Source organism: Poecilia mexicana, unplaced genomic scaffold (genome assembly GCF_051168715.1).
Source record: "Poecilia mexicana isolate PSO_F unplaced genomic scaffold, ASM5116871v1 scaffold_9, whole genome shotgun sequence".
In the NCBI taxonomy this organism is placed as follows: Eukaryota; Metazoa; Chordata; class Actinopteri; order Cyprinodontiformes; family Poeciliidae; genus Poecilia; species Poecilia mexicana.
The window spans coordinates 4,951,655-4,965,786 of NW_028263378.1; the positions used below are offsets into that span (position 1 = coordinate 4,951,655).

General features: G+C 37.5%; 1 protein-coding gene across 1 annotated transcript in view; it reads left to right on the forward strand.

The window, feature by feature from the left end:
* Positions 1–14,132, forward strand: part of camk2b1 (calcium/calmodulin-dependent protein kinase (CaM kinase) II beta 1) — an 81,078-nt gene that overhangs the window by 972 nt on the left and 65,974 nt on the right. Inside the window, exon 2 of the mRNA XM_015012781.2 lies at positions 6,991–7,085. Within this exon, the coding sequence (XP_014868267.2) occupies positions 6,991–7,085 (95 nt within the window). The remainder of the gene's footprint in view (positions 1–6,990; positions 7,086–14,132) is intronic.

Consider the following 14,132-nt stretch of genomic DNA (forward strand, 5'->3'; position numbering starts at 1 on the left):
TATTATTACTGCAGCTTTCATAGACCCTCTGCTCGAGGGACAGATCTTTAAAAAAAATATTTATTTTTGTTGCAGTTAACACAAGCAAGACATTATGGTATATCACCAAGTGTGAAGACTTGAAACAAAATTATCTAATACTTTATCTGCCATCTAATTGTTTATTGGATGTTAATTTCCCTACAACAGTGCTGTTGTATCTTATTACCCCTTTTCCTAAAAGTCTGCACTAGTGTCAGACTGCAATCTGCACATAAAGGAAGCAAAACCTAAAGCATGAAATAGAAACAAAAAGTCAAAGTATTGCTAATTTCTCTAAAATTGAGCTTGAATCAACCAAATAGTTTCAGAAAAGTTACAACATGTTCATGTTCGTCAACCTTTTCTACTTCCTCCAATTCCATATTTTGCTTTATTTGAGATTCAAGATGCTTAACATTTTATATCTGTGTTGAATTGCATTAAAGTTTTAGTGCTTTTTATTCCAGATCTCTGTTGTTGTTTTGAGACTTTAGCATTGCTTCAGGGTTTTACTTCACTTTGATCTTTCATTCAGTCTTCGACTTTCATCAGTCCATCTTTTTATTCCTGCGTCTGACATCTTTACTTGTTTCACTTTGAACAAATAAAATCAAGAAAAATATCAACAATACATTTTTTACTGCAGTCCTACTGGAGCGCATGTGAGCTTAGCCTCCGCTTTATTATTTGCACTTCCTACAGATAAATGGTTTAGTATTAGTAATCCACACGTGAAATCCACCCTGATTTTAAAAACTTTATGTTCAGTGATTTAATTCTTGCATCTAATTATTGAATAATAAAATAATTAGATGCATCCTTAATGCATGTGTATAACAATAACAACTACATCATCACTGCAAAGTACATGGTACTATTTAGCACAAGATGTATTTAGTGGCAACACTAAATGGATCAGTGGACATTCCCAGATTGAAGCCATTTCTTATTAACTTGGCAATCGTCTTCAAAACATTAGTGGAAAAATTAATCGCTGTGATGAGGAAACCATTTTCTTTTGGCTTCAGACCAGAAAATTTTGCTCAGGCTGAGATGTTTTTCTTTTGTTTTGTTTTGTTTTTTTCAGTGAGGATGACTTTCTATATGCCTCTCTGCCATGAAAACCTGATTGAAGTTGATGAATAACCAATGATTACTGATATATATGTGTATAGTTTATCTTTCACCTTGATCCTTCTCTATTCTGGGATATTTTGTGTTGATTTCTTGTGCAGATTTTTAAAACAAAAGAAAACTATACTCACACAGGTCAGAAAATAGATCAGAAATGTAAAAATTTTGGGCAAAATTAAGGGAGCGTGAATATTGTTTATAGCATTGTAAATAATAATGTAAATAAATAATGTTTGGATATTATTTATTTTGATTCTGTGTTATTTTCAATAGAATACAGAATATTTTTTTTTACCTTATTATACCTGGATTTGCAGCAGGTGTATTAATTTAATGTCTGCACACAGGCCCGGAAAGATGAGAGAGAAAATTATGTTTTTCTCTGCAAGTTCTAATTATGTGTTTGTTTTATAGATTGTCAGTTTTTGTTGTTTATATTATTTATCTGCGATTTTGCAACAGAAGACCTGAAAAAAATAATTGCAAGAACAAGAAAAGAGTCAGAAAAGACAAACAGGTTTAGTAATTTACTGTAATTGTTTGCTCAGACGTTGACTGTCTGCAGAGGCATGCACCTTAATAATGCTAAGTTTCAATGTACAATAGAATAACCTCTAAAATGAAAGAAATAAACAGAAGGAGAATGTAGGGTGTAGATTTAGTTTGGTATTATTTGATTGAAAACAAGGCAATCATTTAAAGTTTAAATTCTGAAATGTTCATGATGTTTTTGATGCCGTCAACGGCTGATGAAAATATATCTGCATATGGAAAAACAAGTTTATTTATGTTGCTTCATTTGTACACAAGGTATGCAAAGGTGATTTATAGAAGCATGAAGAAAGATGTTTCCATCCCAAAATATCAACATTATTTGAACGCATGTAATTCATATTTGTAGAGCAAAAACGACTAAAGAAGTGCAGCAGTGCAGACTGTCCGTTGCACACCTAAAAGGCAACAGGAGCAGATGTTCAATGTCTCTGAAAGCTCCTAAAGTTGATCACCTTCTAATGAAGACCAAACTTTAGGGCCAACAAGGTTAATGATTTTTAAATCATTTATTGAAACCTAATCTCAACACATTCCAGCAATGATTACATCTAAACATTTGGATTTTTCAAAATTTCTTTTAGTAAATTTGAAATAATGCTTCGGTTAATTGTTTGCTCCTTCATGCAGACATCTTTATGAATAAAAAACACTCATACCATATTAAAAGCAGACAATATTTAAGCACAGCGACCATTGAAGATTGTCTAATATCTTCATAATTCAGGTGCTGCTGCTGCTGACGTTTCAGTCCAGGCCTTGGGTCTTGTAAAAGCCAGCGATGATTATATCTGGGAAATCTGGAGGGCACATATGGCTGAAGGGGGTTGGTTGGATATATGCTGCAGTTTGTCCAGGGAGAGCTTTAAATTCAGCAGTAAAATGTTAGGTTCTGTATAAACTGCAGCCATAAAAGGCAGGTCTGACTCTCACCAATAGTTTCAATGATCAATCTGGGATCTTAGAATAGTGTGGCTCAGCCTTTCAAAATCCCACCGAGTTAAAACAAAAGCTTTACCTTCATTTAAAGCTTTAGCTTGTAAAAGGTTTCCTGGAATAGTGAATAGTTTCTCTAAGTCAAAATGAGAACCAAGCATGACTCTCTAGCCTTTAATGTGGCTAAGAGGCTGGAACCTACCCAGATTTATATGGCAAGATGCAATTAGCACTGAAAAATGTGCTTCTGGAGTAATTTGATCTTCATCATCTGCATGAAGAGATTTCCTAAAAATGGGTCCTTAGGGGAGCATGTTAATGGAGAATAAAACTGGCCTGAGAACAGAACCTTGGGGAACTCCACCCTGAAACCTGCTGCTAGTAAGGTAGACCTTAAAATATTAAGATGTTGGGCTATATCAAAGGCAGCTTTACAGCCCAAAACAAGAATAATTGATGATATTTTCAGGAGAATCTGTGACCGAAAAATACTTTTACATAAAATAATCTAGTTATATTTAAACGTAGTCCAGGAGAAAAACACAAAAAGTATTTTCTCTCTGAATTCATGTTAATGCTGATGTGTTTTTGAGTAATTTTGAACATCATAATTAGTTGACAGGTGAATTAGTAACACTTGTAGATTTTCATTTTTTATGCCAGTGTGAATCTAAGCTTGTTTTTGTTATAAATGTTTCAGACTCACGTCAGGCGTCTGGTATGCCCCACAGAGACGATATCTTAGTTATTTTTCTTGTCATTTGACAAACATAAATAGTTTTGTCCACCAGTGTGACTCCACACACACCACCTGGGGATAATAACACGTTCTCTGCTGCAAAGCTTGCTCCTCTCCCAGGAGCAATAACTCTGGCTGCTGGGAATGTTTCTTATTCTTCAGGTTTGGCTCTTGAATAAAAAGAAAAGAAAATATAACCTATTAGTCGGGCTTTGATCTTGTGTGAGTGACACTAATCCTGCTCTACAAGTCGTCTTTGACAAATGATTATAATTACCCATCCATCTCAGAGGAGGGAGTTCAGGTGTAAGTGGCTTGGCCTTGAGATAATAATGCTATCCATGACTCTGTAATACTAATACCAAGGATCTGAGGAGGGATAATTATTGTGCTCTCACTTTTGGCTGCTGTTCCTTCCTATGTGGGACTTGTGACATTTAAGCTTCGTGACTTTCTGCGCCTATTACAGATAATATCAGCCTTGGCTGTCTATAAGCAGCTCTTCTTTTACACAAATTGGCATAAACAAACTCCTAAAACAGTTCCTAGAAAGCACGTTCTTTGATCTTTTCTGTGCTATGGCGTTCATTATAAGTTTTTACAGTGAATTCTGCAGCTAATATAACGCATTTTCACTTTAAAACAACACTGGTTATCAATTAGACAAACAACTGTTATTGTGAAATATTTGTGCGCTGCTCTGCTGGTGGTTTTTCTGCGATAAAAAGTAGATTTTTATCTCGGTCATATTTGAAGCTTTGGTGTACAGATTTACATGTTGTGCACTTTGCAATTAGAGATTTTCCGACCAAGATTTTCCATTCTGAGGATGATGACACGCAGATTCTTGTTTTATATTTCAAGAACAAAGTAAGAAATGACTAATTATCCCAATTTGTGTACCTGTTTTGTTGATTTCTGATTTTCACTGCTTGTTTTTATTTACCATTATGCACTTTGTTGCCTTTTTTTAACGTGCTACCTAAATAAAATTGACATATACTAGGGTGGCAATAACACAACAAAAAATTACACTGTGCACAAGTAAGTCACATTTTTAAGGATTATTTTTAATAATCACTACCTACATCAGTTTCAGTTGATCCAAAAATGTTAATAAACCTCGTACAAGGATGTTTAAGAAAATAAATGTCATTTTGGGATTTTTAGCAGAATATCTAAAAGTGTGCAATTATTGAACAGCTATTATTCTATCATTTGTCTTTAATTTTCATCGTTTAAGTGAGAGTCAAAAACAAAAATCTCCACACATTAATAAACATTTCATGTGATAAGTTTTTTGTTTTTAATGGCTAGCAACAACTTGGATGCATAAAAACCATCATCTTTCTGAAAGATGTTGACTTTTTCCTGCAACTCTGTTTGAAGAAAATGTCTTTTAAAACATGGGAGTTGATTAGGAGTCCATCTCCAATCCAAAAAAGTCTAACCAGGTCACCTTTAATAATACCAGTGCATACCAGTACCCCACTTTCACCTTGCTGGTGTCCATCTGGTGCTTCTAGAGTCCCTCTCATTTCATCAGTCCATAAAACCTTTGAAAAATCTGTCTTCAGGTATTTCTTGGCCCAGTCTGGTCAGTTCAGCTTGTGTGTCTTGATCAGTGGTGGTCAGGTTTCAGCCTTCCTCACCGTGGCCATGTCTTTGCGCTCTGGACAACTTGTACTTTTAGACACTCCAGGTAGGCTGCAGTTACAGAAAATGGTTACCAGGAAGATAATGGCTTCCTGGTAACATCAAACCCAGTTTATTTATGTTTTTTTTTTTCCCTCTCATCATGTTTCTTGCCAGCCAGTTGACTATTTGCAACAAAATGTTTGGCAGTTCTGTGATCATGCCCCCAAATCTAAGCAATTTCAGGATTCCTCTGAGAGTCTTGGTAATTTTTGACTAAATTTGACCAATTTTTTTGCTTAAATTCATTAAGCGTTCAAGTTTGTTCATCTTGGAGTTAGAAAATATGTCTAAAACATTTAAGGTCCAAATACTCATGTCATACTAAATATTTGTGCACACAGCAGAAGCTCAAATGCTATCAGAGGAGAATATAGATGAAAAATGTTCAACTCTTTCAATCTTTCTGATTGATTGGCCCATCTCTATTTGTGATTCACCAACCATTGATCTCTGAAGGCATATGTTTGTTCCTTAACATACAGATCTGAGGTTACGTCTGTTGAGTTTGTGTCCCTGGAGTCAAAATAAGACCTGACTCATTACCTTTTTTCTATATTGTGGAAATACTTATGATACATATTACAGACAATAGAAAACTGCTTGATCAGTATGGATAATTACTGCAAAATATAAGTAATTGTAATACTTTGTCTTTGAAAAAAAATCTTTTGCACTGTTATGATTAATTTTAATGATGGTCCAAAACCTCAGAAACCAATGGTTTAGGTTGTTGGTTTGCAGTTTGAGCTATTTTTTTTTTCTTTGTTGGTTTTCTGTAAGTGTTAAAGATGATGCATGATTGGATGTAGTTATTTGCTGTCTTTGAGTGCAATTGCATTTCTTATGGTAGTTATGAAGTAGCACATTTAATAGTGTTTTGTAATAATTGTAATATTTGATGTATCACAAATAATTGTAATAATTATTATTGTAATAATTGTAATTGTAATAATTATTATTGTAATAATTGTAATTGTAATAATTATTCATGTTCTTTTCAATACTATTTTGTTTAGCTGCACAGTTATTGAAGAACTGTTTAATCCAAAGCGGTTTATTGGATTAAACCGCTTTAATCCAATAAAGCTGTTATTGGACACATAATAATAAGTATTATTATGTGTTTGTAATAATAGTTGATGCTGTCTGACAGAAGACTTTCAGTCCTCTGCTTTGCCTCGTCTGAGTTTCAGTCCATCTGGTCCCACAGCTTTCACCTTTGACCTTGTTGGTCTGGAAGTGAAACCCAGTGTCACAGTTCAACCTTTCACTGTCAACACCCACTGGAAGCCAGACCGGCCAGATTGATCTGAGCCGGCCGAGGCTGAGAAGTTATTTAGAGACTTGAGAGTTTGCTGTGCAGCTTTTAGCACAACGCAGCTCATATTCAGCATTTTTAAATTATTCCTACATGCATATTAAATCACATTTTCTGCAGAAATAGGCTGTCTGAACACGTCAAATATTACGTTTGAGTTGTTTGCTCTTTTGTTTGCTCTTGTAGCTTCACAGTAGAAGTGTTTGTTTCTTTCGCTGCACGTCTCACCATCCACATGTGAGCACATTATCTAGAACATGCTGACTGGCTCTGAGGCTCCTCATGGGAGCTTATTAAGCAGATAAATCTGGACAGCTTGGTCTTTAAATGTAGCTTTCCACGGTTACATTTGAGGAATATTAAGCCTGCTTGTAGCTGCAGTAAATCATCCGTCGTGTGTATTAACATGAGTATTCTTAGCAAAAACTGGAGTCATTACGCCAGCTAAGGCTCTGAAGAAGTTGCATGTAAGCAAAAGTTTGATAAACAGTGGAGATTTCCTGATGGACATAAATATATTATGAGCTGTTGATAAAAATATGAAAATATCTTCCTTAAATTAATAAGAATATATTTTGTTTGTTGTTTGCAGGGGAGCGTTTTCAGTGGTGCGCAGATGTGTGAAGCTGTCGACAGGGCAGGAGTATGCCGCTAAAATAATCAACACCAAAAAGTTATCTGCAAGAGGTAAGAACTTATTTCAGTGTTTAATTCGACATGTAATTCCTGGATGTTATTATGCTGTCAGAACACGATGCATTCTGGAGTTGGGATTTTCCTGGTGCTAAATGTAGAGGCTGCATGAAGTCCACAGCTCTGGGGTAGCTATGAAAGCTCTGCAGTCACAGCCAGTAATGAGAGAGAAAAGGACTCACAAGTTAACAGCTCGAGAAGATTATGGTAGAAAAGTGGTGTGAAAAGAAAACGACTTACTTTGTCCCAAAAAGCTTCACAAACCTTAAAAACGTCCCATAATCTGTGGCTGGTGCCCCAGATTTCTTCCTGTTCTCTGAAGTTTTTCTTTAGTCTCTTACTAAAGTTATTTTTTTATGGATTGACTCAGTTTAAACACCGTGGTAGTTAATTATTCAAATAGCAAAATGCATCTCAACTGTCTGTAACCTGTGGATAATTACTGTGAGTAAACTGCACTAGATGCTGATTGCTGCCAGTTTCTATGGGACCAGGGCGCCTCGCTGTTCGAATACTAGAAACTTTAGTTCCTGAATACTGGATGTAATATGTATAAATAAGTCCAGGAGTAAAAATGGATGCAAATTCAAAGTCTGAACAAAAAACATTACATTATGTTTTCTTTATTAAAGGTCTGCAATACATTCCAAGAGATCAAAGAAAGTAAGGATTTAATCATTTATGGACTGAAATCCTGCCTAAAGGTTAGATTTCAGATTTTGGTGTTTTTTTTTAAAATAATTTTGACCATGCCTCCATTTTGAAATGGTCTTTTACGAGCTCTAAAGCAATATTTTTAGACACATTGTTGTTGAACTGTTTGGAATATTAACAGGAAAGACGTTGAGGAACCCTGGTTGTGTTTTCCTTTGATAAGGAATATGTAACTTTTTGAAAACAATGATTTTGTAGCCCCACTCCTAACAAAACCCTGAAGCTTTACTTCAGCTTGATACTCCACATCTACTTCTCTGTTGTATTTATGTGGTTGTTTTACAATTATCAAATATAGGCTGTAGTTACATTTTGGGTCGGTTTTGATCTTGCTGGTCTGCATGGAGGCATTTCTAGAATTGATGATGTATTGACTGTGAGCATCCTATCTCTTAGTAGCGATACTATAAAGATATTAATGCTCTCTTTTTTGTGTTTTCCTTGAAAAACATAATTCTTCACACCCAATGTTTTTACTGTATATTAATAGGATATTGCTCACTTTAAACAGGCATAAAGACCTACTTGTAAAGGACGCTGTACTCAGGCAGCAAAGCCCGGTTTAGGCAGCACTGTGACTCAAACCCGTCCTGCTCCGCGGCGGTCACTGTCGTTCCTCACACCAACACTCGCCCGGTGTAAATCTCCTGCTGCCTCTGCAGCTCGCAACCGGAGACCCAGAGCCATGGCTGTGCCAGGTGGCACCCCACTGACAATACACACACACACACACACACACACACACACACACACACACACACACACGCACACGCACACACGCACGCACACAAGCACAAATGTCTTGTGCATGTGTATAAATGTAGAGTGTGGTCAAAGAGGCATTTTAACAGGGGTTGAATGTCTGCTCATATCTGTTTGTGTCTGTCAGTTAACCTTTTACTGTGGGTATTAATTTCCTCTGGAAACAATTGCTCAGATGTCATTAAGTCCACGCAGACAGATTTATGAAAGTACTCTCTGATAACAGTGGTAATGCACCACAGAGGGGAGGCTGTCAGGGATAATTGTTAAAAATTCAAAAGATCAGACTACTTACACCATAAAGTAATACGTTTCTCACCTTTAGCATGCTAACGCTAATAAGCTTAGTAATGTTAATGTTTAAAGCAAATTAATGCAGTTTCTGAAGCAGAGTTTATGTATTAAAGCCCCAGAAAACAGAAGAAACTTAAGATAATTTATGAATATTAATGGAACTCAAAGATGTTTTTTTTTGTTTTGTTTTAAGCTCTTAGGAGAGAGATTTTCAGAATTGTTCCAAGGGGTGCAGATGGTTGATTTGTTGATTTTTGTATTATTATTTTTTTGAATAAACTGATTAATAATTGGTTAGCAAAAGGTACTTGATATGAAATTTCTTTTACTGAATTTGAAGCACATGAAGCTGAAACTGCTATTTCAGTTTTGGGTAAAAAAATTTACAGACAGATGTTTTCTTTTTTTTATCTTAAATGCTAAAGTTATATTTTTTTCTTCAGTTTTGACTTAATTGCTGCTCTGAATATGTTGTTTCATTTTTTTGAGTCTATAAATTCCAGTTAACAATGACTAAATTTGTTAACAATTATTAGAATAATTCATTCATCACAATTAATCCGATTAATTGTTTCAGCCCTAGATACAAGCCATATCAAATCAGTTCATCCCCACTAACACACACAGTGTGACATCAGCTTTTCTCCAGCAATAAATGACTGATGACTATATATACAGCTTTGGAAAAAAATTTGGAGACCACTTAAAATGATCATTTTCTCTGATTTTACTTCTTATATGTATATGTTTGAGTAAAATGAACATTGTTGTTTTATTCTATGAACTATAGACAATGAGAAATGGTGAAAATAACAACAAAGATGCAGTGCTTTCAGACCTGAAATAATGCAAAGAAAACACGTTCTTATTAATTTAGAAACACCAAATGTTTCAACTCAGGAAGTGACCAGAACTCAATATTTGGTTTGAAGGTTTCAATGGGGTCAGTGCAGTGGTGTCTTATTTTTTTCCAGAGCTGTATATGTCAGAAAGGCTTGAATATAGAAACTCAGAATTATAGTTTATAGAGAAATCGGACCTTTCCAAAGAAAACAAAAATCGACCGTAAATCTCTGACCGGTTCATCTCCACTAACTGGAGGTCTATGTTTCCTCCTCAGCTGTTTTATGAAAGGCTGCAGCTGCTTGCAGATTTCTGAGGTACGGCATAATCTTCCTGCTTTAAGATTTGATGATCCGAGCCGACTGAGCGGCGTGCGCGGCCTGCACTGCGCTCTTTACTAATGGATGAGCCATGTTCTCTGAAACAGCAGAGCAATGCTTGAGCCGCTGCATACGACTTCTACTCCTGCGCTAATAATAGCTCCATGACCCATCTGACATGGGCTGCAGCAGCAGCCAGGTTTTATGGCGATCTCCATGACTTGCTGCTCTGCTTCACAAGTGAGATTTTCGCTGCTGATGTATTTCTCAGAAAGCAGGTAGGGTCAGAGGGTTTAAAGCGCCAGCCGAGGCCGCTTAGGAGGAGCGTTTGCTTGGGACGGGCAGATGGAGATGGGAGCTGCAGGGAGGCCGGGGGGTCATGGCAGAGAAGGCACCCCAGGCACTTGGCAGCTGAGGGCCATGCGCCTGTACGCCTACATGCCTTTTAGCACGGGACTCTCATCTGACTCTGCCTCTCTTTCACTCTGGCACACACATTCATGGTCATTCTGACAGTGAACTCTGTTTATTTACTGCAGTCACAGTGACTCACCCCCTTAAAAATCCCGATATCAGGCATCTGGGAATGGATGACTAAATGTTATTTGTGTGTTAACCCAAACACCCCGCTTGACTTCAGCCCTGCTTCTGTCCCGTATTGCAGACGGCAAGCGGCTAATGTCAATCCAGCTCATGTCAACAGGAAATATAGGGCAGGTCTGCTGGGCAAGGCTTCCAGCCAATCATAGCACTTGTTTATTGGCAGCGATCTGTGGACGACGGATGCCAGAGGTTCCTGTATGGCCTTGTAGCATATCATGGTAGAGTGGATGTGCGTGTGCGTATACGTCTATATATAAATGTATATATGTGCACATGTGAGGTGTTTATTTTGTCTGAGACTCACCTGCAGCAGCAGCAGAGAGCTGACCTGATTTCTGTCCCGGTTCTTTTGTGTCAATGTCAGATAAGTCGTGTGGAGGTATTTAAGTGAAGGCCTATTACATGTAAGGCTATTATAAAGTCAGATCACTCTACTTATAATTACCAATGCCAGTAGAGCCTGTTTTATTTATAATACAGCCACAAGTTCAGCAGATTAGTTTGATTACACCAAACATTTTAACCCTTCATACTGATTTTTCTTTTCTGACGGAAATGATTCCTAAAAGATGATGGCTCACCGCAAATGTCACTGTTTTTAAAGTTCCCCTCTTAACTTTATTTGATGCTAACTTGTATAAGTTGCATAGAATAATTTGTTGCAAGTTGAAATTAGGACAGTAGATAACGATCATCTTAGTACCGTATTTTCCGCACTATAAGGCGCACCGGATTATAAGGCGCACCTTCAATGAATGGCCTATTTTAGGACTTTTTTCATACATTAGGCGCACCGCATTATAAGGCGCATAGAATAGACGCTTCATACTCTATTATTACACATCCACATTAATAAAGAAATGGTCCCCGAGTACTTTATATAGTAGGCTGGCCCAGCCGTTGTTTCACTCACGGTGTTGGTGTTGCGATATTATGCCCAACTGCTTTCTGGGTAACACAGACCAACGACACGCTGCCGCTGCAGTCTCTGTCTCTCTTCCCCTGCCCCCCCCCCCCCCCCCCTTTAAATGTATTATCAAACTTTATTAACAAACCAGTGTTCTGACAACTATCCCAGCATGCACCGCGCACTACTTCTTCTACGGGGAAAAAGAAGTTGGCGGCTGCTTACGTAAGCAGCCTATTGCATGTCTGTGTAAACATGACGTCTTTCATTTCGATCTGAGTTAATTAGCGTAGCATTTCTGCCGGATTTTCACAACATATCAGCCACGACAATGGACAGGGGAACCAACAAGTTCATGTCATCTTTTTTGGGCGACATCAAGGTGTTTGAGCCACTGGATGCCTCCAACATTGTGCGCGTCACAGCTAAAAGCTACCGATAGATGAGGAAAACAGCAGATCCTCACACCCTCAGCATAAATATAGCTGTGGACAAGATCACTGATGCCTATTGTTCTTGCAAGGCTGGGTAAGTCGGCATTCATGGTTTTGATGGTCCACAATGTACATTAGCATATGTTTACTACTGTAGCTTGTGTTTGTGAGACGGTCATGCACGTGGTAGCTGCACTGTGACCTAAAATGGGCATTAGCCAATGAAACGCGGCCCCTGTGGTAAGGTCCGTTGCTGGACCTGTTGTGGCTCAATATTGGTCCATATATAAGGCGCACCGGATTATAAGGCGCACTGTCGGCTTTTGAGGAAATTGAAGGTTTTTAGGTGCGTCTTATAGTGCGGAAAATACGGTAATCGATTATTCTGATGATTTATCGAGTGATCGGAAAAATGGCACATTTTGTAGATTTTTCATTTAACCTCTTAAGCTTATTTTATGCAAAATTAAGAATTATGTAAAAATAGACATCAACAAATAACTCTGTTACTTTTTCTAAATAAGGAAATAAACATTTTATTCCGTAAAATGCAATAATGTATCATTTCTTTATTGAATTTGAACCCGGTGAAGCTTTGTTTACACATATTTCCTGATCCACTTTATTCATGGTTTTGGTTCTAGTTTTATTTATTGTTTTGATTCTTATGTTTCATTTTGCATATTTAAACTGTCTTTCAGTTTCAGTGTGGAGTGTTTCTTACAAAATTAAAGTTTATTGGTCAACTTGTGTTACTGGAACATTTTATTGTCCAGCAAAATTTATTGTGACTGTCGATGTGAAAAATGTTAATTGGTGTGAATACTTTTGCTAAAAAACAGTTTTCCAGTGTCTACATTCCTTTAGTATTTTTAGGAAATGAGAAAAAAAGTGAGATTTAAACTCCATATTTCCCAGCTGCAGTGAGCCATGCTGATCTTGTAAGTCAAAATATTCTTGATCAGTGGTTATATGAGCTTCTCTTTGTGGATGTTTCCTCTTCTCCTGAGACGCCAGCGATGATTAACCCAAATGTATTCCTCTCCTCATCGCTTCCTCTCTTCTTCTCCAGCACGTCGTCTCCTGCAGACTCTGCTGCATGCTGTCCTTGGGTTATCTCACTCTGCGCTTGTGTTCCTGTTTGCCACATATCTCCTCCTGCTTGTTCCTTCTCACCACTTCCTCTCTCATCCCCCTCCAGGACCGGTCCTCACCATCCTTCCTTTCTCCGTTATCTTTCTGCTCATTTCTTATTTACCCCACTGCTTCAGAGAGCGACAGCGTTTGGCTGACCGACAGCTTTAAAGAGAGGGGTTAAATGAATATTTGAAGCAGAGTGTAGTACCAGGGCTGCGCTACTTTTCCACAGTTGACTGTACACTCCTTACAGTCAGAGCAATGGCAAAATGAAAGCTCTGATTTTGATTCAAACTTCTTATACAGTGAAACAGAAATATAATATATTTGTTTGCCTTATTTTTCAAACTTTTAGCTGCACTAAAACAACAAAGGAACAAGCTCTACAATCTGATGCCACTTATTTTTTTTACATTTCAGCAAAAGTTGTTTTCTACAGTGTCTTCTAAGGTTTTCGTGTTGTTTCTGTCTGTGGTTCTTGGTGCAGCGCCACCACAGGCGAGGAGCGGGACAAGTTTTTCAAATGTTTTGTTTTGTTTGACAGTGCAGAGTGAAAGCAAATTGCAAATGTAACAAATGTTGCAATTTTGGTCCCCAATCGAACAGAGTCTACCAGACTATCAGACTATTTACCATGAAAGCAGAAGAAAAGCAGAAAGTTGGAAAATATTTTTGTAAGTAGATTTAGATGTAAATTTTTGCCTGAATTTATTCTTGAATTGAGGTCGTGGGCTCCTCTTCGGTTGCTCTTTGAACACCCCTGCTATGGATAATAAATAACAAAAGCTCAGGTATGTCGACAGATGGACTAAACCTCGATGAACGGAGACTCTAGGCCATTTCTGTTCTCGTATTATCAGCAGATGCCACCAACAGACTGAAACCCGATCCTGGCCCGTTTGATGTTTTTTCCACCATTTGGCATCGTAACATATCAAGGACGGTTCAGCAGAAACACGAGTTTAGGCAGAATGGACATTTAGACAAAGCAAACAATAACCTCACCTGGAGACTAGAAAAAAGCAGC